Source organism: Dermacentor variabilis, chromosome 4, assembly GCF_050947875.1.
Source record: "Dermacentor variabilis isolate Ectoservices chromosome 4, ASM5094787v1, whole genome shotgun sequence".
NCBI lineage: Eukaryota > Metazoa > Arthropoda > Arachnida > Ixodida > Ixodidae > Dermacentor > Dermacentor variabilis.
The window spans coordinates 15,997,794-16,023,053 of record NC_134571.1 but is presented as its reverse complement, the minus strand read 5'-3'; the positions used below and the strand labels follow the sequence as shown (position 1 = coordinate 16,023,053).

At 45.3% G+C, this 25,260-nt stretch overlaps 2 protein-coding genes across 2 annotated transcripts in view; one reads left to right on the top strand and one right to left on the bottom strand.

Moving 5' to 3' along the window:
• Nucleotides 1-16,380, top strand: part of gogo (thrombospondin-1 like protein golden goal) — a 95,511-nt gene extending 79,131 nt beyond the window's left edge. Inside the window, exons 8-10 of the mRNA XM_075688210.1 lie at nt 9,807-10,220; nt 12,024-12,460; nt 12,923-16,380. Of these exons, the coding sequence (XP_075544325.1) occupies nt 9,807-10,220; nt 12,024-12,460; nt 12,923-13,441 (1,370 nt within the window). The 3' untranslated portion in view covers nt 13,442-16,380. The remainder of the gene's footprint in view (nt 1-9,806; nt 10,221-12,023; nt 12,461-12,922) is intronic.
• Nucleotides 16,381-20,983: 4,603 nt separating this feature from the next.
• On the bottom strand, nt 20,984-23,398 carry LOC142577705 (transmembrane protein 107-like). The gene has a single exon (XM_075687160.1). It carries the CDS (start codon nt 22,599-22,601, stop codon nt 22,185-22,187), a length of 417 nt encoding a protein of 138 aa, XP_075543275.1. The 5' UTR covers nt 22,602-23,398; the 3' UTR covers nt 20,984-22,184.
• Nucleotides 23,399-25,260: the final 1,862 nt, after the last annotated feature.

The following is a 25,260-nucleotide window of genomic DNA, read 5'->3' as shown; positions in this document are numbered from 1 at the left end:
CTGGAACACCATAAATGTGGTTTTAGTAGGATTAATGTGGCAGATGATTATTTTGGCACCATAAAGTCTCACCAGCCAGTTTCACGCCGGCACCGCTGCCGCGGTGCATGCCGGTACTTGTATACATCCGGCCGCTCCAGCCGCCCGGAGTGCCTGTGCGTCCTGTTTCCGAACGACTTTTGTCAATTTTTTGGTTTGTGTGGAGTCATCGTGCGACGAGAGGAGTCACTTGGTGCGTTCTTGTAGTACCAGTCAATCTGTGCTCCATAGTCCACACACGAGCCAGGCTAATGAACCAGCTGCATGTATCGAAAACGTTAAATGCCTTCACTGCATTATGTTTGTACCCTATCAGCATCTATTCTTTCTGGTGTCACGCTGTGCTGCTAATCTGATGACAGTAACTATACTACTGCTGACATCAGCTTAACTATAAAGTAATTCTCATTTTCGTTATTATTTATTATGCAACCATCCCCAAAGGCCACAGCGATGGGCATTATAATGGGAGGCAGAGCGCACATAAAGTACACAGGGAAATCTGTAATAAGGAGAAAAAAACCTTAGTAGCGTAGCAATTACAAAAGACCATAAAACACAAGTGAGGTTAAAGAAATAGGAAATAAGGATATGATATAATAGCAGTGAAAAAACATGCCTGCAACGAAATGGGACGGGAACTGCAGAAAATTATAATCAAAAATCAGTCCACGCAATTAAAAGTAATCACGGGGAAAACATTGACCATTTTGAAATGTAGCCATTTCATGAGTGCACTGCAACAATACAGTGTTTTAGAAGATAGTTTTAAAAACTGGTCTGCAACCATAGCAACTGCTATACAAAGGAAAAACAGGCAGCTCTGAGGTAAGTGTGTGCGCTTGCGACTCGAACGCTAGCGCGGCACTTGTTGGCTGTTGGTCCTTACATGCGGCTTAATCGACCAGTGCGAATCACTGATGAAAGCATAGCACGGCTGCTCATAATGGAGAACGACGCATGTTCGCGTGCGCAAGAAAAAAAAAAATGGGACGCTCGCCTCACGCCACGCAGTCGGAGTTTTCGAAGCAGCAACCGTACCACTCTCTTGAATGCAAATAAAAGGCGCCGCCTAGCTTACTTAAGAACTACTAGATATCGTTGTTACCGGAGTCTCCGAGTCCTACGCGGAACCCATGTAGGCAAGCATCATTAGGGCACGAAAGTTTCGGCGCCGCACTTCAAACCTGTTTCCAACAGGTATACAAATCCTGTTATGTCCGTCGCTAAGCAAACATAACGTTGCAGTCACCGAGATGCACGTGTGCAAAAACAGCAAGGCAAAACGACCGCGTACATCAGCATGTACTACATCATAGCTCGAACCAATACAATACTCAACGCGTAATGAGCGGGTAACAACTGAAATGAAAGAGCAGCAGGCAGTTTTGAACGTTCGCTCCGCACGCTGCATTGAACAGCCGATGTAATTTCTTAAAATACTCACATGACGCATTTTTCTCGGTGGTTGAGTCGCAGAGGTGTCTGGGAAGCTCGTGCGCAGTACTCAACGTGCGGGGGCTGCGGTGGTGGGGTTAACCAACTGACTACAACCAAGATAAGGGCAGCGCTACTTCCGGAAAACCGGCGCATGCGCAGCTCGGTCGGTGGGATTGGTCTGTTGATTTACTGGATGTAAATATGGTCGTGTCATCAGCGTAAAGTATGCACTTGGTCTTAGAAAGAATGGTGGGTAGGTCATTAACAAACATCAAAAATAAAAGTGGGCCTAAAATTGATCCCTGTGGGACTCCTACTTTAGTTAACTTGGATGATGAGAGATGGCTGTTAACCTGTACCATTTGAGACCGATTACTCAAGCAGTCTCTAATAAAGTTTAGTGGAGGACCAGATATACCAAATTATTCGAGTTTAACAAGTAGTATGCGATGGTTTATGGCGTCTAATGCCTTGGTCGGATCGATGAATACAGAACCCACAATTAGACCTCTGTCAATAGCTTGCTTGATTTCTTCAGTTCAGTTTATTTCCAGCACACTGTTTGGGGTCCTCCAGGCAAAAAAGTTGTCATAGACAACTTGAGGGGACCTGGGGACCATACAGGACAGCAGGCAAAGTGATGCATTTCCAAAAAAAAAAAAAACAGTTCGAAAGACTTTACATCGCAGGGCATTTTGAAATAGTGAAAATAATATACAATGCAAGAAAAAATCAAATACAGATATGGCAACTATGAACATACAATGAAAACACAGAGACATGAAAAAATAAATATGCACTTGTGTTAAAGGGTTCTTCACTCATACAACAAAAAACGTCTTATTTGCGACTTGAATTTATAGAGTTTCATGCTGAAATTTATTTGGGAATTCACACGCTTTATTAGTGCGGGTATTTGATAAGCGAGGACAGCCCTTCCAAAATTTGTACGTGTTCGTGGTGTTGTTATCCGTTCGTTACGCAGTGCATAACGAGCTGACGTTGTTTGTGCTGAATGTAAAAGGTTATGTTTATGTATGTGCAGCAGGAGTTTGTAGTCATATATTTTACTCGATTTGAGCAAATTGTGTTTAATAAACAAAGGATGAGTTGGCAGATCTTTGGGTTCACCATGATAATTCTCAAGAATCCTCAGCATTTTCTTCTGCAATACCTCCAGTTTGTTATAATTCGTAGTCGTTGTAGTACCCCAAACTAGTGTGCAGTAGGATAAACGGGAGTAGAAATGGGCATAATATATCGCTTTCTTTAGCTGCAGAGGAATTAGATCTGATAATTTGATAATAAACCAACTGTTCTGCTTAGTTCTGAGGTTAGTTTGTTTAAATGTGTATTCCACGACATACGTTCTTCAATCCACACACCTAGAAATTTCTGACATTTTACGCGTGCTATAACGGTGTCCTGGAATATCAGCGTGAGTTCACTGTCACATGTTTTGTTAGTGGGTTTGAACAAGACGTAGTTAGTTTTTTTTTAGGTTGAGTGCTAATTTATTAGCATGAAACCAACTATCAAGCTGCATTAGGTAGTCGTTAATCGTGTTCTGAAGGTCATTAAGTGTACACGCAGAAAAAAACTATATTGGTATCATCCACGCAAATTACTAACTTTGGGGAGTTAGGTATATGAAACATATCGTTTATGTAAAGTGTAAATAACAATGGCCCTAGAATCGACCCCTGAAGTACTCCTTGTTTTGCTGTAGTAGTTGGGGAAATAACATCACCAATTTTTATACACTGTTTTCTGTGGGAAAGATAATTTTTTTTAAAATCTATGGCAACGCCACGAATGCCGTAATTATGAAGTTTAACTAATAAAATCTCATGGTTAACACAATCAAATGCTTTCATAAGATCAATGAAGAGACCAATGGTATAAAGCTTATTTTCAATGTGATCCATTATTTTTATCTTTAACACGTGATAACGCTAGCTCTGTTGTTTTATTTTTCTGAAAACCGTACTGTGCGTCATTTATTACGTGGTGCTTAGTTATAAAATTCACGAGGCGTGTTTGTAATAACATCTTCAAATGCTTTGGATAGCACTGGCAGCACCTAGATTGGCATGTAATTACATATGTCACTAAGGGCCCCACACTTGTGTACTGGGCCCATTGGGCCCCACTTGTGTAGTTAAAGTAATAAGTGCCAGTTCGGTTGAATATCCTTGGCGAAATCCAAATTTCTGAGGAGACAAAATGTTAAATTTCTTAAAATAGCGCAATAATCGAGTGCGAAATAGCTTTTCAATCACTTTACAAAAAGAAAAGGGGGGGGGGGGGGCAAGGATACAAATTGGCCTGTGATTCCCCACTGAAGTCAGGTCACTTTTCTTGAAAACAGGAACTATTCTACCAGCTTTAAGACAGCTCGGAAACACCCCTGCAGAGAACAGTTTGTTAATTATTAGTGCCAAAACTGACGATATTTCATGCGAACTCAGTTTTACTTTACAAGGATCAATGTGGTCTAACCCAGCGCTTGTAGTCTTCAAAGATGTGATGACATGGTGAATTTCATCTGCAGTCGTCGAATGCAGATAAACGGAATGACTACACCGAGGTATATCAGGTAAAGGACACGTTGGCTGCTGCGTATCCGTAGATGCGCAAGAATGCTCACTGAATGCGTTAGCTATTCTAAGAGGATCAGTATACATTTCGTCGCCTTGCTTTATCTTTATTGTTGTCTCTGAGCAATCATTTTTTTCAGAAACTCTAATAATTTTCCAGCAGCGCGTCGTGTTGCTTGCGTTTCTTACAATGAGATCCTGGTAATAATTGCGCTTAGCGCTGCCTGTATAGAGACAACGTTGCAGAATATTTCTGAAAGTGGGCTTTTGATGTAAGGTTAAAAGGCTGCGACCTTAATTTCTTATGAAGGTTATTCTTTTTAATAATGGACTTTAACAGGGGGTTAGTAATCCATTGATTTCTGGGTGAACGAAACCACTTCTTCACAGTAGTGTAAGTGGTGTAGTCTTCTATGCACGTAGTTATTGTTTCCGAGAAAGACGCAAAAGCCTTTTCTGCGCAATCCTCCTTAATCGTCGATGTCCAGTCTACTGCACGAATTAACTGCACAAATTTGGTGGAGTCAAATAGCCGCTTTGTCAATGTATTATTACTCTTTATATTTTTAAAGCCTAAGTACTACTAAGCCTAATATAATTATCTACAACTCCTGCAATGTGATCAGATGAAATGTTGTAGATAATAGGATCTATTAGTGTACTGGAGCCCAGTAAATCATTCCTAGTTGGAGCTGAATTATGCGAGGACAAGCCGAAGCTGTATAAACAGTGCGTGCACTCTAAATGCGATGCACTGTCAGGATTGATGATGTTACTGTTGATATCACCAGATATAACAATGTTCGTATTTTCTATAACCAAGTTATTAAGAATGTTGCTTAATTGATTGCAAAATTCAGGATACGAAGATGAAAGTGACCTATAAATGGAAGCTACGATAGTATTACGACTGTTAATTGGTATAACACTATGTTTAAATGGATGGTTAAATGGAAATGGATAAACAGATTCACAGGGAATATATTTAAATCTGATATCAAGACAGGGCGTACATGTTAAGGACGAGTCTACAAGCATGGCACTTCCACCACCATGACACAATTCGCGATTGCGATATTCAGAATGATAACCTGGTAATCCATACAAGCTGCCTTCATTGTCAGATAACCGTGTTTCAGACAAACGTGTTATAGAAAATGAATGATAATGTAAACAATGGATCGCAACGAGATCACCATGGTGTTTTCTAAGACTGGTTGTTTAGGTGCAGAAGCGATAATGCTGATGACGTTTCGTGCAACAAATCTGTCACTTGTTGGCACGTCTAGATGGATGGCGATTTAAGGTCGGTTTAAAATGAGAAAGGACAGCATATCTAGCGGAAGATACCAAGATCTTCTGCACATGCAATTCGAAACACGCGGCTGCCATCGGTCGTCCGGGCTTTGATTGTGCAATTATCGGTCCAGAGGTTCTTCCACTTGGTATGCTCTTTTAAGCGCAAGTGCCTGCTCAAAAAAAGCGTTTTGGCTCTGGCGTGAGGTGATCGTTCGCATGCACAGGTTTGGGGCCTGTGTTCTGGGCAAAACCTATGTCCGCGTTAGACAGCCGCGCCTTTCTTGTATTTTTTGTGAATTCAGCCTTCTTGTTGCGCGAACAGAATCGCGCAATAATGTGGCTTCCATTTTTGCGGGCACCCGGTGTGCGGTGTCTATATCTGTATATAGGCGATTAGGCAACCAATCTTCTCAACAATAGTTTGAACGACTGCCAAGCAGTCTTCGCCTTTTGACTCGGTGATGCCTTTCAACTCAACATTATTGAGTCGCGAATTTTGTTCGAGATCACACATTTGTTTACTAAGTTTCTTATTTTCCCCTCTCAAGACCTTGTTTTCTTTAGTCAGTGCCTCATTGTCATTTATCACGCATTCACAGATGTCATTAAACATCACCAGACTAGTTTTCAGTTCGGCAACCTCCTCACGAACAGCCTCTAATTCCTTTGCTAGTTAGGCACAAGTCGGCATGCTCAAATTTAGCAATGCAAAAAGTAAACACGAAATAGAGGCAGCAGTGGAAGCGGGCAAAAACGCAGTACGAAACCCGCGAATACACGCAAAATGCCTCGAACAGCAAGTCACGTGTATTTGCGGGCTTCTTTCACGTTCGGAAAAACACTTTAATTTTCACGTATTGAGCAAGAGAAAACTGTATCGGGAGTTTTTCATGTTGCGCTACAATTTTCTCATTGACACTTTTCATCTAATTGTAATATTTGAGAAAATAAATAATTATGACTAATTATGAAATTAGGCGGAATGGAAAAAATAATCTGAGTATATTCAAGCCATGGCAAAGAATATTATCTTGGTTCTGTCCAGCTACATGGCTTTTGCATATCTTTAAAATCTTGGTTCATGATAGCTGGGACACCCTGTACATGTCAGTTCCACATAATTGAAACCATTCTTTAGTTATAAGCCGAATGCTGCAAGCTCCACAGCTTTAATGAGAAGTTCGTTCAGTGCTTCTGCAATCCATGCGATGGGCACTTAAACCACTAAATACACAAAATTGTCGTAGCTTCGTCCAAACGCACTGATTTAAGTGGTCGAACTGTGCGCCGTCGGGAGAGCACAAAAGATAATAGAATTCGAGCGGAGCAAATGCTGATCTTGAGGACACAACGGATGTTAGTGACCATTCCCAGCGTTGTGCACGCTCCATATTGTTCACTTCGCGATACTAGGCCACCTTGGCCGATTTCTTTAGAGCTAGCTGCTGGAGCGAGCGTCAGCGTCGGCGTAACTGAGCGAACAGCACAGCGAATGATGAAACATCGAACGCGGAGCGCAGCAGGGATGAAAGACGCGATGACGAAACCGGAGGAGGAGGAGGGTATGGCGAAAGCGTGAGAAGAACAGCGTAGTGCGGCGACGATGAGCACGAGATGGCGCCAGGGTAGCGCGCGTTGTCTGGGAGGTCTGTCTGCAGCGGCTGCTGCTGTGAATCGCGCACACGCGTCACCCATGCTCTGCCTTTCGCGATCTTCAGATTAGCGAGGCAGTCGCGCACACTTCGCTCCAATTGGAACATGCCGCACGAGACAGACTGTCCGCGCCGGCCATTATATCGCGAAATGAAAACGCGTGTAGAGCTGCGCTCAAATTTCGCATTAGAGGGTGTCGTAATCGTCGGTGAATTTTTTTCCACGCCGTAGTGGTGATTTGACTGCTGTGCAATATGGGCGTAAGACGGTAGTTGGCTAGAAGAAAATTCTTGCGCTAAATTCACAAAGGTCTATGAAGGCTCTCGTAAGTGAGAGAAGGAAAGGGTAGAGTTCCAGCACTCCACACGATTTTCATATCAATGGTAGTACGTTATTTAATTTGCCAATTCTTTTTCTCTTTTTTGTAATCATATTGACGTCCCGCTTTATATAATAGACGAGATTGTCCTTCGTCTTTCTGATACGTTCGCTCGCAGTAAGCTGCACGATGACCAAAATCGTGGGCACACCAACTACGCCGCTTCGCCTCATGGATGAATTCAAACTATGAGCAATAAATAGAAGGCTGAGGATAACAGCTCGGAAGACGACAGCGAATTGTCTAACAGCAACAAGTTCTGAAAATTAGAAACGTTTAGGTTTTTTTAGAGCGCAGCTCAAACAAACCCGGAGCGCAGCAGAGGGTGAAAGGCGGTGATAGGGAAGAGAGTGCGAGGAGGAAAGTGGAGGAGAAGGGTGCAGCGGAACCATTAGACGGAAAGTGGAGGAGGAGAGTACGACGAAAGCGTGAGATGAAAGACGTACTCTGCGACCACGATGGCTACGAGATTGCACCAGCGTAGTGCGCGTCAAAACCTCCCCACTTCTCCGCCAGAAATAAACACGCTCCATGGAATTTCGCTCAGCGGGCGATGCCACATCAGGCAAGTGCTTTCCGCTGCGGCGATGATGACGAAAAAAAAAACTGCTCTCCGAGTGGTGGACCCTAGAGCGCCACTAGTGAACCAATGAGTGCTCCTTTTTCTTTTACGACGTTGTCTCCTCTTTTCCTATTTTTTCTCAACCTTTTATTATTTATTATCTTGCTTACTGTTTGGTCTGAGTATTTTGGAATACTACTCACCCGTTACAAAGGATAAGACCACTAGTTCAGTCTGTACACCGATAACGCTGCCGATACCATATATAGAAACAAAGCGCTGCATACTTGACATGAAAACTGTTTACAGCGCAAACACATGCAACCACAAAGTATAAGGGACAGCACACAAGCGCTGCGCTGCGATACAGCGCTTGTGTCCTGTCCCTTATACTTTGTGGTTGCATGTGTTTGCGCTGTAAACAGTTTTCATGTCAAGTATGCACCAACTCGCCCAGAAAGAAGTTTTAATGAAAGCGCTGCATGAGCGGAGGCATGCCTGCGGCGGCTGCTGTGAATCGCGCCCACGCGTCAACCACGCGCTGCCTCTCGCGATAGCGAAGCAGTCTCGCCACACTTCGCACCGATTTCAACCCGCCGCACGAGACAGATTGTCCGCGCCGGCCAATATATCGCGAAATGAAAACGCGTATAGAGCTGCGCTCAAATTTCGCTTTAGGGAGTATCATAATTATCGTCGGTGAATTATATTTTTGCTAGTTTCATCTCGCATGGAGAACTATGGCTTTAAAATTATTTGAAAGAGTAATATTCCGCAGCCCTATGAGGGAAGTAAAGCTGAAACTATAGGAAGAAAATTGATAGAAGTGCTCAAAAACGCATCACTGGCTAACTTGACTTAAAAGTCAGGGACAGACACCACACTTCTATCTGCAAACACCAAATAGAGGGTCATGATGGTTATGAAAAGTAAGGCTATTGCGCGCATAAGGAAACACAGCATATCAGTTATTAGGCAAAAGTTCGCAGCACAGCATTAATGTTACTGCCTTTCACAGCAGCGCGCGCCCAATACATTATTCACTGGAACTACTCGATGCGCTTCGAGGTGTCCAATCAGAGCACGCCGCAAAAAATGAAAGCACGTGTCGTTCTCGGCTATCAGTTGAGGCCTCTTGCGAATGGGCCCCGACAGCACGTTCCAACGCTTACCCGCGTTAGCTCGGCGGGTAAGCGTTGGAACGTGCTGTCGCGGCCCATTGGCAAGCGGAACCCGTACAGTTTCTGTATACAAAAGTTCTTCTTCTATTATTATTATTATTATTATTATTATTATTATTATTATTATTATTATTATTATTATTATTATTATTATTTCTTCTTCTTAGTCGGCAGCTGCGGTGGCTATTTAATTTTCGTGAGTTGGCTTATGCTTACTATTGGCGCAAGTGCTGAATTTCGCACCCGTACCACCATTACATAAACGCCTTTTGTTGACTACAGCGCTCGTCCTTGCAGCGGCGGGCATCGGAAGCTTGCTGATCTTACGAACGGTTTTGGCTTTGTGAATACGCTTTCTTCGCTAGTTTTCTTACGCCAACATTTGTTCGTAAGTTCGCTTAATGAATTAAGTCCCATAAGTACACGTTCTGTGTGGCTGCAGCTTTAGAGAGTTCCATGAAGCCAGACTATCATGATGCAGTTTCTGGGAACTTTCTCATAACATTTCAAGGACTTCATCAGAAAGGCACCTCTAAATAGAGAACGTTAACCCCAGTGTGTTCACTAGCGTTGTTTGTGCTGCGCATGCCGTTTTCAAAATGCATCGTTACCATCTGTAGCACGATTCTCAGTATACTGCCTTCCCTTGGCAGACACCACGCCGTCGGCAGAAAACGCCACCTCGACCACGCCGCTGCCGTCGACCTACTGCATCTGCGGCTGCACGCTGACGGTGATCCGGCGTGCCACCGTGCGCTTCTCCAGCTCGACGCCGTGCGTAGACAGCTCCGTGTCGTGGGTGCTCAAGCCGTTCTCGCGGCACAGGCTGGTCTCCGTGAGGTTGATCGACGTGGAGCTGGACGCCGGTGAGATATCGGTGCGCGATGGCACGTCTCCGCTGGGCGTCCTCCTGGCCGCCGTCCCTTCCGAAGGCGGCACCCAGCCGCTGCTCGAGGCCACCTCCCTGTCGGGGCCAGTCCGCGTCGACTACGTGGCCGCCCAGTCCTCGACTGGGAACGCGTCGCACCAGGCTGTGGCCAGCTTCAGCATTGCCTTCTGGGAAACGAGTGAGTCGCCTCGTCCCGCTGGAGGAGTGTATAGTTAGCGCGTTGTCGACAACAGAGGGATTCCGGACCAAACGACCTGCAATTGGTACATTTAAAATGAACTCAGCCCGTATACGTAACCAACTTTGTACGCTGGCGTGCCTCTTAGAAACCGGGGCCTATCACTGACAAAATTTTCTTACGAAAGGAAACCTTTGTGAACTTGGTCCTTCGGTCCATATTCGCAATATTCGCATAAATCGATTGGCCATCACTGAGGCCAATCGCGCTATCGCGGTGTTAACTATCTTGAGTGGCATACACCCAAAATCGGCCATCGGGCATATACACTTACGTGAGAAGGGTTTTGTGAATACAGGTGATCTTGTGATACAGTGTATTTATTTATCTGTTAATTTTGTGAGCAATGCGAAGCGGCAGCATCGCGAAGTGGTGCGAGCGGACGACAATGCATTTACAGCGTGAGCGGGGAAATGCTTTGCATTCTGGAGCGGTCAGCGGATGCCCTCATTGTTGTGGGTGCGACATTCGTCGGTAAATAATCTTTGCCAAGGGATGTACGCACCCACAAGGTGGCGCGCACCTGCGGAACGCACCAGTGCGCAAAGCATTTCCCTGCCTATAAGCACAGTTTTCTGGAATGTTATGAGTCACTTTGCAAAAATCTACTAGAAGGAACTCTGGCTGGCGATCATTCAGTTGTCGTGGGAACGACAGTTCTTGTCTGGATTTTTAACTAAACGCAGACTAAACTCCGGGCTTGTGACTTCAAACATTATCGTGACGTTATTTATTATACCCATTATCTTTCTAAATTTCCAAGTAATCATAGTTTTCTAAATCAGTTGTAAGTTCGCAAAGTCTCTGCTCACATACGTAATAAGCTGCGAATTTTACTTGCAATGCAATATTTTGTTGAAAATGACCAATTTGAAAAGTCACAAAGCCCTTTGAAGCCACAAGGACGATGTTAAGGCAAATTCACGGCCCCTCATTCCCATGCTAGCGAAACCGCCGAACTTGCAGCTCCCGTAGACACCAGAGTTAATTCTGAGAATTTTTTTGTCGGAAAGGTACTACGCTACGAGTGATAGTAGTTACAAAACATGCATGTCAGTGAGGGTGTGTTACACAACTTTAGTCTATTTTAGACGTTGGCTCTGCAATCTGCTGTCGAGGTTCAAAGGTTCAAACCTTTGAAGAGCGCAAAAACAACATACGCACACGCGCACGCAAGTAAACCGACCAGGGGCCGCTTGAACCATCTCACTCGCGAACAAACTTACCCGCCGTTAAAGAGCGTTGTTCAGGTGCGACTATATGTCGCCGCGCCGTATATTGTCGAATGACATTGTCTCACTTTTGCGAAGTGTGTTCTTTGGCACTCGACAGTTAATTACGCGGCAACTTACTGTGACTTGTACGGGTAAATATTGTGGTGAATTGCATCACGATCATCATCATTATCATTAGCCTATCGGGCAATGTTTGTCGTCCTGCAGTGGATGTGAAATAGGCTGATGACGGCGATGTTCACCATGATACGTGCCATTACTATCCGATTCTGTGGTTCGGCGACTATGGTGTCGAGATATTGAGCACGAGGTCGCGGGTATGGCCGCGGACGCTGCACTCTCATGGGGTTGGTATGCAAGGCCGCTCGTGTTTACCGTGCTTTGGTTGCGCTGTAAGGAACCCGGCCAGGCGGTAAAAATTATCCCGGAGCCTCCCCAATGCCGTTGTGATAACTCGTTGTGCATTTTGGGCACAATTTAACTTCTGTAACGCGTCATCCACTCGCAGACTCAACCTCGGCCAGCGTGGCTTCGCGACACCCTCGCCGCTCCGGCCTGGCGCCGTTCCATTCGTCGGTGCACGCGCTGCTGGCCTTCCTGGGCTGCGCCGTGGTGCTGACCGTGTCCCTGCTGGCGCTCGTGTACCGGAGCCGCTGCTGCCTGACGCGACGGCGCAAGGCGCGCAGCCTGGTCTCGGACTCGCTGTGCTCGGACGGCGGCATCGACTCGCGGCCCACGGTGCGCCTCCTGGCCGCGGGCTCGCTCACCTCCATCTCGGAGATGTCCGCGGAAGACGATGCGCCGGACGAGGACGAAGCTATGCCCGTCGCGGATGCCTTCCCGCTCAAGCACTCGGGCGAGAGCCCCGAGGATTACATGGAGCAAGCGTGCCTGTTTAAGTCGGTCGGCTCCGTGTGCACGGCTTCGGTGTCTTCTACACCGGTGGTGAGTTGGCTCCTTAGAGCTTTCTGTCTTGCTGAAACATCCCAGTACTAGGAATGCTTGGCCCATAGACAACGGATAATTTTTCGATGAAAAGAGGTTGCAGGTATTAAGGTCTTGTTGAAGAAGAATAAGTTAGTGGGCTGCTATTAAGATCATTGTCTGTAGTCGACGCGTTCATGGACTGATGGTAACCAGCGTATAGCAGACTCAGTTAGTCGGCCGAGAAGTCTTTTAGCCCTTCCCACTCGGTCACACCAGAAGCTCCTGGCTCATTTAGTGACGCGCGTGAATTTATTTCCTAGTGTGAATGCACCCCGAAAGGTGACGCAGTCTTCAAACCGAGCTCCACGGTTGTAAAAACCTCTCCGAGGAACGCGCGTAGCTCTCCTGCGTATAAACCAGGTGAGTGCCAGCCTTCCCAATCCTAACAATACGCGCGTCTTCGTTTTTCCTTTTGCGCAGCTCAAGAGGCGGGTGCCAGTGGCCACAGTGTCTCCGCAGCCGCAGAGTCAAACGTGCACGCCGCGGCTTCCCCTCAAGCCGAGGCCGCTCAAGTACCTCATCGCGGCGAGAGGCGACGGCGCCGAGGACTCGGTCGAGTCCCTGGAAGCCTCGGGGCGAGGCTCGGGCGGCCCCAACCAGTGCCGGCGAGCGGCGGCTCCCGGCCTCGTGGACCGCGTTGCGAGCTGCGGTTCGCGCGTGAGGGACGGCGCGGCCGTCGCGCTGGCCGCGTCCCTCTCCGAGCTGAGCACTAGCGGCACCGAGGACGGCTTCGAGCTGGACTACTACGACTACGGCTGCCACGACGTGCCCGGGTCGTTCTTCAGCGCCCAATTGGGCAGCTGGCCGCCGTTCCTGCCACTGCCGGCCGAAGACGAGCTGCTGGAGTTGCAGCTGCAGAGCTACACATTACCCCCGCCGACCGAGACGACCGACTTGAGTGTGGTGGCTCAGGTGTACGAGTCTGAAGATGAGCAGTGACGGAATATAAGGGCGCCTCTGCTCAGCTGGATGCCGGGTGCAGAAAGTGTTAAGTGTTTCGGACTGAAATGCCGTCTAGGCTGTGACTTTTATATCCTGCTTCACGGCTGACACTGCTGCTTTGGAACACCTCCACGGTTGCTGATTACAGCTCAACAGTAGCAGTAGGGGTCGATGAAACAGTAGCTGACTCAAGTTCATCTACGTAAGAGGGTGCGCGTTAAGTTCGCTTCATGTCCTCTCCAACTGCCCGAGTTCTGGCAAATAACGCGAGATGTTTACGCACAATTTTGCAGAATGATAATGTGGTCGTAAGTTGGGCGCGCTTACACGCGTTTTACGCTGTTAATGGCATATATGTATCGGACCATCACTCGCTAAAAATATCGCAGCACACGCTTTCGACGACACGCTTGTCCATAGCGCCATCATGCTGTTCGGGTAACCATGGCTGTCGGAATGTGCGGGTCACTGCGATTCACTAGGCGGTCAACAACGCCAAGTAAAGCGCCTAACGCTCTGCTCGCACCCTAATTCGGTTTTGAGCGTTTACAAAACTCACTACGACTTTGTTGCTATGATTGCACTCACCTGTGATATTTGGCTAAGAGGTGCGTATATGCCAATAGCATCGCTTAAAACGGATTAGCATTCAGAGCATAATGCCCGGGTTCACAGCATTGGTGGGGCAGTAATCATTCTTTGTCATTCTTGCTGCAAACGATGGTATATACATTTCGAATTATTTAAGCCGTGCAGTTATTTCTTAACGATTACAGCCGAAAAAAATCCGCAAGTCCCAACGTCCTCTCTTGAGCGCTTCGGTTACACTTACCGGCTTTGCCGATGTAGCTGCAATAGCGCCGTCGCCAATCTCTGCCTGCATGATTTTTCCAGCTACGTTATCAGGCCACGCAAGGTAACTTTAGCGAAGCACTACTTTTTTCTTAAACCATGCGCAGCAGTTCAGGAGCCGAGTTCGCACTTTTCGTTCGTGTAGGTGCTGTTTGCCATTGTCTGGCCATTTTCACTGATAACATGTCCGATATTGGCATCGAGCTCCAAAAAACTGGCGCCACCGTCGGCGTGACGTGCTAGGAGGGATCACGTGGACATAGCGGCCGCGTCGGCTGCTTCGGGCGCGCCGAAGCGAGCTGAAAACGACAGTTTAAATTCCCTCGTACGCTGCGGTTCTCATTTAGTGGTGAGATTTTCCCGCTTCGAGTGTCTCCTTTACAGCGCTTGAAAGCACTACAATAGGTAGTGGCTGCCTTTGAAGGCGCGCAACATGGTAGGCTACTGCTCGGTGCCGCATCGCCGGACGTACGCAACGAAGCCCGGTGTCAGCCTGATTCACACGTAGCCGCAGGACAAGAAGCTACGTGAAGCTTGACTCACGAAACATAAAACCGGCAAACAATCACCGGCTACAAATCGGGTATGCAGCAAGCACAGACGCGAGGAAGATTTCTGCTACGGCGCCGGGTCTGCGATGTTCGGAAAACGCGCACTGAGACGCTCGCCCGAGTCCGCTGCCCGACTAATGTGATGACGGTTTAGTCTATGAACTTGTCGATCCTATAGGTACTGGCAAGTTCACTGGAGTGGAAAGGGAGCGGTAAAAAGCACATTTTTAGGAAATCATGGCATATGGTCATGTTTGTGTTATGAATTAATGCACCGGATTACAAAATAGAAGCAGCGGGAAATAGCACGCTGAGAACACCGATAAACATACAATGCGACGCAACTCGAGAAATAATATTGAAACGTCCAAGAATTTAGACGAAAAAAAAAAAGATTGAATCGTCGCGACGGCACATCACAGTCTCCGTAGACGTCGAAGTCTCTACAATGACATTATTTTTGAACAGGTCTGATAGCGCCCACGCAAAGATGATTGCTTGTATACTGTCAAATGCTCATATTCTGCGGCCTAAAGTTCATGGCACGGTGCGAAAACGCGCACGCGTCGAAAGCGAAACAGTGCGCGGACAAGCATGCAGACGCGCAGTCGGTCGCTGCGAACCTGTGCGATCGCTGCATTGAGGCTTCATTCTATTACGCTCCATTTAGTTATACAAACACTATAAGAACATATTTCACATAGTTTGCTCTCAGCGTTTGCCTACCTTTCACGTAAGAAGCCGGTTCGGGGGACTCCATCGCGGCGACCACGCGCGCGCAGTGGCGTTCACTGTCCGTATTCGGTAAAGAGATAGCGTCTGTAAACGATTCTGTGCTTTAAGTTTGACCAAGATTAATATTTAGACAGTAAAAAACTTCCCTCGTTTCGAAAGTATTTACAGAAATGTCCAGGAGAGCTCCCGCGTGGTGTCTTCAGTGAGCGCTGACAGCAAAACCTATTAGGGTCGCGCCGCGTGATCCCTCATACTACGCCAGCGAGGCGCTTCCGATGGATGGCGACTCCGTAACTCCTCGCCGCCAATAACGGATGACTAACTCGAAGAGTTCTAGCGAAGAGTGCTATCGTAAAAACTTTTTGTGTAAATACTTGCCCTGTCCTGCGAGCGTGGACAAACGATGGGCCACCTGTGCAGACGTTCTGAAACAGCGTCGTGAACGAAGGCATTGTGCAAAATGTTCATGACTTTCGTATCATTGCCGCCATTTCTTGTTCCGTTGTTTTCGTTTGTTGCTCCTTTGCTCCTCAAAGGTCGCTTTGCCTGTTGGCCTTCGTCTTCTAATACACGTAAATTGCAGAAAGGATTTCTCACCCAACAACCACCGACGCAATCTTGATGAAAATTATTGCGTTAAGAAAAGGTTAATTTTGCCGACTGTTGTAAGTAGGCTTGCTGTTCGTCCATAGGACCCTCGATGTTTTTACAAAAGTTAGGAAGTAAGAAACGAAGCATCGATTTTATAGCAATTAAAAACGTTTGCCACAACATTATGAACTGCATCAGTTTATATTAAGAGTCTACTAATATATTTTTTATTGCACATCACTCTGAAATAAATCACTAATCAGGTAGTAGAACACTTGAAGCTCTCAGATAAGCAGTGTAACTTCCTGTAAGCACTAAACCAATACATTTCTCCGCAGTAAACACCCTTAAATACACAGTTCAGAGAATTTCTATGCCTGTTCTTAATAGGATATTTTTTTTTCACTTCCAGAGTTTCGTCCACTTCCGGCGTTTTCGGTAAAACAGTCGAGGCCCTCAATCAGAACCGCTTCCAGTGATCGATATAACTTATCTTTCTCTCAATTGTAACAAATTTTATTAAAATTAGTCTATCGCTTGCCTAGTGAAATCACTTCTGCGTTTGACTTGTACTTGCATGGGAGCCTTGACTTGACCACGAGCTAACGCTTCATTTGAAGAGCAATTTTTCTTCATTTGCATATCGAGTACCTGACAACATCGAATCGCAGGCACATTTTTCATCATTTGCTCTTTTGCGATATCACACTTCCCCCCCCCGCCACCCCCCTCACGCACATTTTATTGTCTTCAGCATGGAGAGAAGCTAAATGTTCTAACAAACAATCGTAGGATTGATTTTCCTTAGTATTGTATCGGGGTAACGTAGAAATATTGCAAGTGATCGGCGATTGGAGCAGCAAAACTGAGATAAGCGGCGTTGCAGCTGATGACACGCTGATAGCAAGATACTGGGCCGATCCAACTCCTTGCACTCGAGGGTAGTTCGGCAGCCGGTTGCGGCTTGGAAAGGTTGGCTGTTGGCCAGCATACGGAACGGGCTATGAAAAGATCATGATGTAGACAATCGCTCGAACGCTGTCGTCTATGGATACCCGCCGGCCTCCCTCAGACTTCAAACATGGGAGGAGCCCAGCAGCTCTGTATATTTGTGCGCATGTTTGCCCATTTCTGTACAGCAACGCCGCGCGTCGCAATTTCGCCACTACCTTTGCCGGTCACTGGTGCTAATCTTATTGTGTTCGGTGCCACTGCACATTCTTTGTTGTCGTTATGTTTTACCGAGAGGGCATTACCGCATCAGCTTTGACTCTGTTTTCTTTTCCTTAGCTTACCGCGTGAGAGAGGCACCGTGAACTCGAATACTTATTTGGTGCTATTCTGGACGTCGTCAGATTCCGCCATATTGTGTAATGGCGGTATTTTAGAGCCAATCGGAGAAACCGCAGCAGCCCGCTGGGCAAATCATAGTTGACAAGATGGCGAATCCAATAATATGGCGGAATTTGTTAATGTCCAGAATATCGCTGATAGTGCAGTGCACCTTGCCATTGTTGTGGTCCTTCAATACTCAGTTCGTCAAATTCTGCACGTGTAAGTCGTATGAATGCACGGATCTACAACGACTAGTCATTGGCTCCGACGAGGACGGCATTATGACGCCATTTCTTTCTTCAGGACAAATGCTTTTTTTTTTTTGGTCCTGATTGTATGTCACTTCCTCACAAACAAGGGCTCTCGTCTTATGGACAGCGCCTTGGCGCAGACAATGATGAACCAAATCATTACGTCAGTACGTAAAGCCTTGCCAGCGTTTGTAAATAGTTGACGGTTCTAGTCACTTCTGAGAATTGTGTTTAATAAAAATGTTTTGCTACACGATGCTGAGTGAATCTTTCGTCAGAGTGTTGTTGGAGTTAAATGGGCTTTCTGGTTGTTTGCAATGGAGGTAGGTATCGAGCCTCGAAAACATTTTCTTCGGCAGAGAATTCCTCTGTCGGAAACGAATCGTGGTGTTGGGAAAATAAGAATATGTATGTGCAACATTTTAAGACATCTAATCTAATAACCTTGCTTTATTCCGTTTCCTGTTTATTTAGGTAAAGAAAATTTTTGAAGTAAATGACAATTCTGGAAGTAAAGCAGAAAGAAGTAATACCGATTGATTGCGCCCCATGGCAAAACACCGCCAAAATACATGAATTTCAACTACGACAGCATTGCTAGGGTACGCTATTAGAAGCAACGATTAGCTAGTCTGCGGGAGTTGACAGCAATGATGCATTGTTCAGTGCCTTTGCTTGCAAATAATAAATAATGCCGCCTGTGGCACTGCGAGAAATATTCGCGTTTCTGTAGCACTTCCGCAACTTCCGTATAGCAAGAATGGATTAAATTGAGTTTTTCATTCGGATATCACATCAATATAAAAAATTAGCGTACTATCGACACAGTCATATAGGATGCTTGTAAAACGTCCCGAAGCAACTTATAGGACTACTGTACTTAATAACAATAGTCATACTCGTAAATAGAATAGAATAGCTTTATTTCCATCTACTTGATGGAGGAGGCTGCAAGTAAAAGCTGCTACAGTAAGCAGCTTGACGAGGCCCGCAGCCCCCTCTACAGAATATTCGGCAACAGCATACATGCAAGCACATATGCATCATACATACATATATACACATACACATATACATATGTATACATACATATACACATACTCATATATACTCTCATGAACCCACATACTCGCATTTACACATGCACACCCATATCCATACAGAGCCACTGGTGACAAAACCAAAAATACTTAGAGTAGCTTGTGTGGTTCTCGTGGCGAATACAAATGAGACAAGAATACGCCGCTGAACATTATATACACACATATATATACACATACACATGCATTCATATACCCGTATATGCATACACACTCGTATGCACACCTACACACACACACATATACAGAAGCATATATACACACTTTATATACATACTAGCCGAGAGGATGTACACTGAACCAGTAATTTAAAAATCATGCATATACAAGTCTCTCAGTTGTTGGGCCGTTATTTGGGTGATATCAACGCCTAGATTATTATATTTATTTAGAAGCTTTGGCATTGTGTGTGACAGCTTTTCCCTTAAGTAATTTGTTCTGGGTGTGACCACCCGCCATATCTCTTTATGACGGGTAACATAAAATTTGTCATTAAGTTCAAGGTTAGAAAGTTCTCGTAGAAAGGAGCAGTTCAGTTTTGCTTCCCGCCTAAATGCAGTTGTTAACTTGTACTGGTATAACTTTAACACAGAAATTATGTTGGCTTCCTGAAATAAGTTTATAGTATGGGAGTTGTAGGGGACATTGAAGAGTAGCCGAACAAACTTCTTTTGCAAGACAAGTAGTTTATGCAAATTAACAAAGGTAGTTGTACCCCATACCAATAAGCAATAATAGAGGTACGAATAAAAAAGTGAGTTATAAATGAGAAGTTTAACTTTAAACGGCAATAGTGATTTACATTTCCACGTCATGCCAATGACCCTAGATAACTGGATTGTGACTGCGTCAATGTGTTCGTCCCAGAGCATATTACTCGAAATGCTCTGCGATTAAAATATTTGCGAATGTAGTAATCACTTCACGAGTAGCGCTCTGTCACACCGCACAAGAAGGGATATGATCCCACGAACTGCATAAAAAAAAAACTTTTACAAGGTGGCTGAATGCTTTATTTTCTTTTTTCGTTCACAAAAATATTTAAGTTATTTACGCTAACTTTGGAAAACGCCCATTCATTCAATATTGAAGACTTTAGCCGCTATATAAAATACAGCCGACATCCGTTACTTTCACCTTCGACGAAATTGATTGAAGTATACGGCGGGTCGAATTAAACAATGTGTAGAAAATACTTCAAGGCACACCAATCATTCATTTGGCAGTAATTGCTCTATTCTAACACGCCCCCGAATCAAACGCACGACCACTTTATATGTGTCCGAAAGAGAAAACTAACGTAAAAGGGAAATCAAGGCTCCTAAACAAAGGATAAATCTAAAGCGGACCCGATTCTTTAGCAACAGAAATGGGCAAGGATCTATGTGTTGTACAATGGCGGCCGACGGCCGATTTTCTACATGAAGCTTCGCTGCACAATCTTAAAGGCAGCGTTGCCGCAATACGTTTGTGTTATGCGCAAAAGCATATCAAGCGCCCCGACAGCAGTTTTGGTTTTGTGTCCGATTGCACCGCACAGAGAAATTCCGGCAAAATTTTCTAAAAAAATATACTCGCTTTATAATCTGGTAAATGCCGTAATGGACCATTGTGAGCAATGGTTATTGCTTGAAATTTATTTCAGGGCAGGCCGAAAATAGGCGCTTTCGACGGGAGACGGCGCGTGTTTAACGCATTCGCTGTCCCCTAAGCTCCGCCGAAACAGACGCTGCCACTAAAGGGGTCGCTTTTGGTGTCACCATACGGGTCATGCGCGTGCGTGCCGACTGGCCAAGTTCGTATTATCCGGAGAAGGCAAGGTTAAGGATGGAAATAGCGAAAGTTAGGGCCCATAGAAAGGCATGCGCGCTGGCCGGGACTTTTGGTCGGGATCGAATGAACCGAAAAATCGAATTAACCTGAGTCGAACTGACGGAAGTATATTGTACATTATTTTCATCCCTCTAGGTCTCCTAGTAGACGTGGTTTACATAACTGTACTTGACATTATTGCCGAGCTGTAGAGCTGCAAAATGATTTTCAGGCCCCTAAAGAGGCTCGTCTTTCGGAAACTGCCTTAAAAAAATCGCAGAACAATTTTTTATTGAGGTGAAAATAAAATAAATAGATATATTCACCCTATAATGGTGAGGCCTGCTACTTTTCGCATGGTAGCAACAACAATATAATATGCATATATCATATGTTTAGTAAGAAAAGAAACAACGTGCAAGGGCCAAAAATCCGCAGCACATAGTCATATACACACACGTACATATAGATATAAAAGGCGAAGGCAAGTAGCCCCGCACTGAGTGCGTACATATTCGCTGTCACAAACACACATACGAGGTTGGTCAACACTCCTAGTTGAGTGAGTTGGTTGCGTATAAATGCGCCTTAGACACAAGGTTGACAGAAATCATTTGAAAGTATGCGCTACGTGTGTCTTGTCCTTTCATTCGTCCTTGCCTCGTAGGGGCCTGCAACACACACACGAGGCTGCGGTGCAGTCTACTATGAGAATGTGAACAGATGAATAGATGAGGCATGCACACTTATGAAATAATGCAGGCACATAGGTACGGCAGTGAAAGGTGAGCTTTAGCACAGGTAATGTAAGGACCCCAATAACGGGGTTGACAGTATCATATAAATAAAATAAAAATATACAAGCGGTCATAAAAAGTCTTATTCTAATACAGACTAACATTTCTTCCGTTTTTTTTCGTCTCCTTCAACAAACCTAATTCGAATCACTTGAGTGGTTGCCTGATAAAAGTATTTGTGCTTGTCACATGATATCTAAGTAGCGAGCAATCATACTTCCCGCTAAAGGACATAACGTAGCACAAAGGCACAACTAGAATGAAAGAAACATAGACGCACGTCATAAGTGTTTTTCATTATGGTTGTGTCGTTGGTCTACACCATGTCCTTTCGCGAGCCCATAACTGACCCAGTGCTCCTAAACTTGCGGATAATCGACTCCCAACGGGGCCATGAGCCTTTTTCTGGAGGTCATGGAAGGTCCTGTATATGTACACACTGCTTGCCGGAACACAGATGAATATATATATATATATATATATATATATATACTAACCGAACAACATGTCCTCCTTCATGACTTCATGCTAAATGACATACATGAAAACCTGTTACACGAAGCACGTACCAGTCAGCAATAAAAAGAGGGAGAGAGAGAAAAATAAGGATGCGGAGGAAACAGGGAGACATCTCGGCGCACTCGCGACCACCACTTAGGTGCAAAAACAAAGAAGTGCACGTAGCCATGCATTCACGAGGCAGACGGACACCCGTTTCAGGGAACCTTCTTGAGGCACACGACTCCGATGATCACACAGAGCTCGGCAAACGCCGGCAGCACGCTGCAGAACACGAATATCCACCAGTACGCGGAGCAGTTCCAGAGGTCCACGACGAAGTAGGCGAGTGCGACGGTGGCCGCGCAGTGCGACGCCGTCGAGATGAGTGCCTGTGACGCGATGAACATGGAGACGCCGGTCAGGAAGCCGACCAGCTCGAACGCAGCCAAGGCCAGGCCCAGCGAGAGCCCCACGATTATCTCGGTGCTCTTGGCCGCATACTGCGCCTCGCTGAAGTCGCGTGGCAGACAGGCCCGGACGTTCTCGTCGTAGACCCAGAGCAGAGCCACCAGAAGCACCACGTGAGCAGAAAGCGTCAGAAAACGACCTGGCACAAGCGCGTTAGTCCGCATGTCGGTTTAACGCATGGGCGGCGTTAGCAATGAGAGACACAAATGAAAGCGAACGACAAGGGCTCAACCAGAGTCGCGCCTAGTTGGCTACCCTACGCACTTGTAAAGGAAACACTAGGCAGGAGGATCACGAGCGAGAAATAAGGACAGTCAGCGCTCGCACACTCACCCAATGGCACGTCCCATAGTAACAGGAGTCAGTCAGAGCTTTGCCATAACACAGTCATGGCAGTGATGATGTCCAGTAAGGAGCACCGAAGATGCGAAAGCCAGCAAGAGAAGTTCAAATAAGTGAAACTGCGATTGCAAGGTGCCAGCGAGAATTTGCACCGTTATTGCTGACGTTGCTGTACAAGCGGTTCTCACTAGAACCAGGCGAGTGGCTCACTCAATCAGCCTCTGCAGTGTCAGTGATATCAAGTGGGCGGTTCATATTACGCTCAGTGCGTTGTTCCAGTATTCATTCCTGGTTTTGCTGCGTTCATCTTAAGGACGATGTCCTAGCGGTATTCCACAGTGAACCACAGTGGTGCCAGTGTTTTCACGACGGGAGTTTGCACAAAATCAAGTGCACGGAGTCACTTCAGGTAACACTTTCGCGTCACATGTCGACACCGTGGAGAATAGTGCGAGGGGCTGACACTTGGTTCGTATTGAAAGAAAAAAAGAAAGAAAAAGACCTAAAACACTCACGCAACAAAATGTACTCCCGCATTCACAGCTGGCAGAGAGCTTATGACGAGGTAAGCAGACCTGAACTTGGGCGCAGTGAATCACACCAGCTGTTTCCGAGGGGAGACGGGTGGTCTTTTCTGTTGCTGCGGTCTTCTCGGGCCGGTTTCCTTGGCAACGGAGAAACAGTTGAACGGAAACAACAACAACTATGCTTGCTCCGCCTATAAGCTGATTCTGTTTGAAACCGCTTTGAGGTATTTGTATTCTTGATTTCAGCGACGTTCAATTACCTAAGAAAAGGTTGTGGGCTTGGAATAGTAAACACGAATGTCATAAGCAGCGTGATCTCTTCTTGCTTGCATGGGAATCCGGAAACCTAACTTATCATTCTTGAGGGTTCATACAAACTTCGTGCCCCACATTGCATTTCAGCGTTTGTTCTGCGTTATGTTTAAATTATGCGCGCAATTATGCGTGCGTTTAATTATGTGCGTGGTGCAAACAACCGATGTGAATAAAGCGATTAAATTGAATGATATTAAGCTTTTGCCGGAGAGCTAAAGACAAGCGTGAAAGAAAAAATTGCCTTGCTAGGCTTCCACTGTACCGAGTATGACGAGATTTCTCGGTTTGGAAAGCGGCTAGTAATATCTACGGGCTGGAAGGAACAGAATTTTCGTTTATTCATTAAAGTTACCATAAACCGGAAAATGAAAAATGACAAAAAATTAAAAATGAGAGTGAGGAGTCGATTATTCAACACTAACACCACAGCTAAAAAGTAAGAAACTCTGCATTGCATCAGTTACGACATACACATTGGACAAATTCTGCCTGATGTACACCGCTTTGAAATATAAAAATGGGACTTTTGCAGCACTCGCGTAAACAATGCGGCGATTGCACAGAAGCAGTAAACTAACGTATCAACGTTTAACAAAATTCGACAAATATGCTGCATAGTAACACAGTTATAAATTGGGTGTCAATACTTAATAACCGTTTACACAATTTAAACAGCATTAATTGTTAGAGCCAGCGCAAGGTAGGGGTAATTGGAGATCGCTGGGAGAGGCCTTCGACTTGCAGTGTACATAGAAGCAATCTGAAGATGATGATGAAATTAAAAAAAAGTAAACAAGAGTGCCCCACACTTATCAAACCTTTATTCCCAACAATACCTTGAACACTTTTATTTTCACCGCAAGATTTTTTATTACATTTGTTGAGCGGTTGCCTAATGAGGACGGATTTGTGTTTCAAATAAATTTGAATAGTAAGGTGCCAGCTGTCCGAAGCTTCCTGCAGCCACTCTCGCCGACTTAGACGTTTATTCGCGTTGTTCCTGCAGTCCTTTTTTATTAGTGGAGGTGGAAACGCGTTTGTCTGGGGTAGTTACAACGCGTTCAGTGCTTGCTATACGCGACCAGGCATGAGCAACTATGCCACGCAAATTTCTTTATTTTCTTAGTAAAAGTGAAGTTCGAGTAACCGATGGGAGCATACATTTATTTTAACATTTCAGTGTTCTTAGAACAAGATGCCGAAAATGGGGCGATTTCGTAAAATTGAAGTTCCACAATTACAACCTCATATATATGAAATGAATGCAGGTAACTCAACTCTGTCAATATTTCTCAATAAAATTTGTGATTTGGTAACTGCTAGAGCTTCAGAGGTTTCTTTTATGATTCCGGTTCCTACACAAAAGAATTGTAAAAAAATTCGGAAGTTCACGCAAAATTGAAGCATCAAGTTGACTACCGCATGTCTTCGCAATGAATGCCGGCAACCCAACTCTGCATCAGTAAAATTGATGCTCTAGTAACTCATAGCAGCAGAGCTTTTCTTTATGATGTCCGTTATTATAGAAAATTTGGCAGCAATTGTTAAATTAAAAAATATCGAAGAATCTAGCTTACTGCCCTATATATATTTAGTGAGTGCAGGTAACCCAAGCCTGTATATACTCTCAGTAAAATTG

Excerpts from the sequence above, each read along its gene's own strand:
- LOC142577705 (XM_075687160.1), bottom strand. The coding sequence starts at position 22,601 with ATGCGGACTAACGCGCTTGTGCCAGGTCGTTTTCTGACGCTTTCTGCT.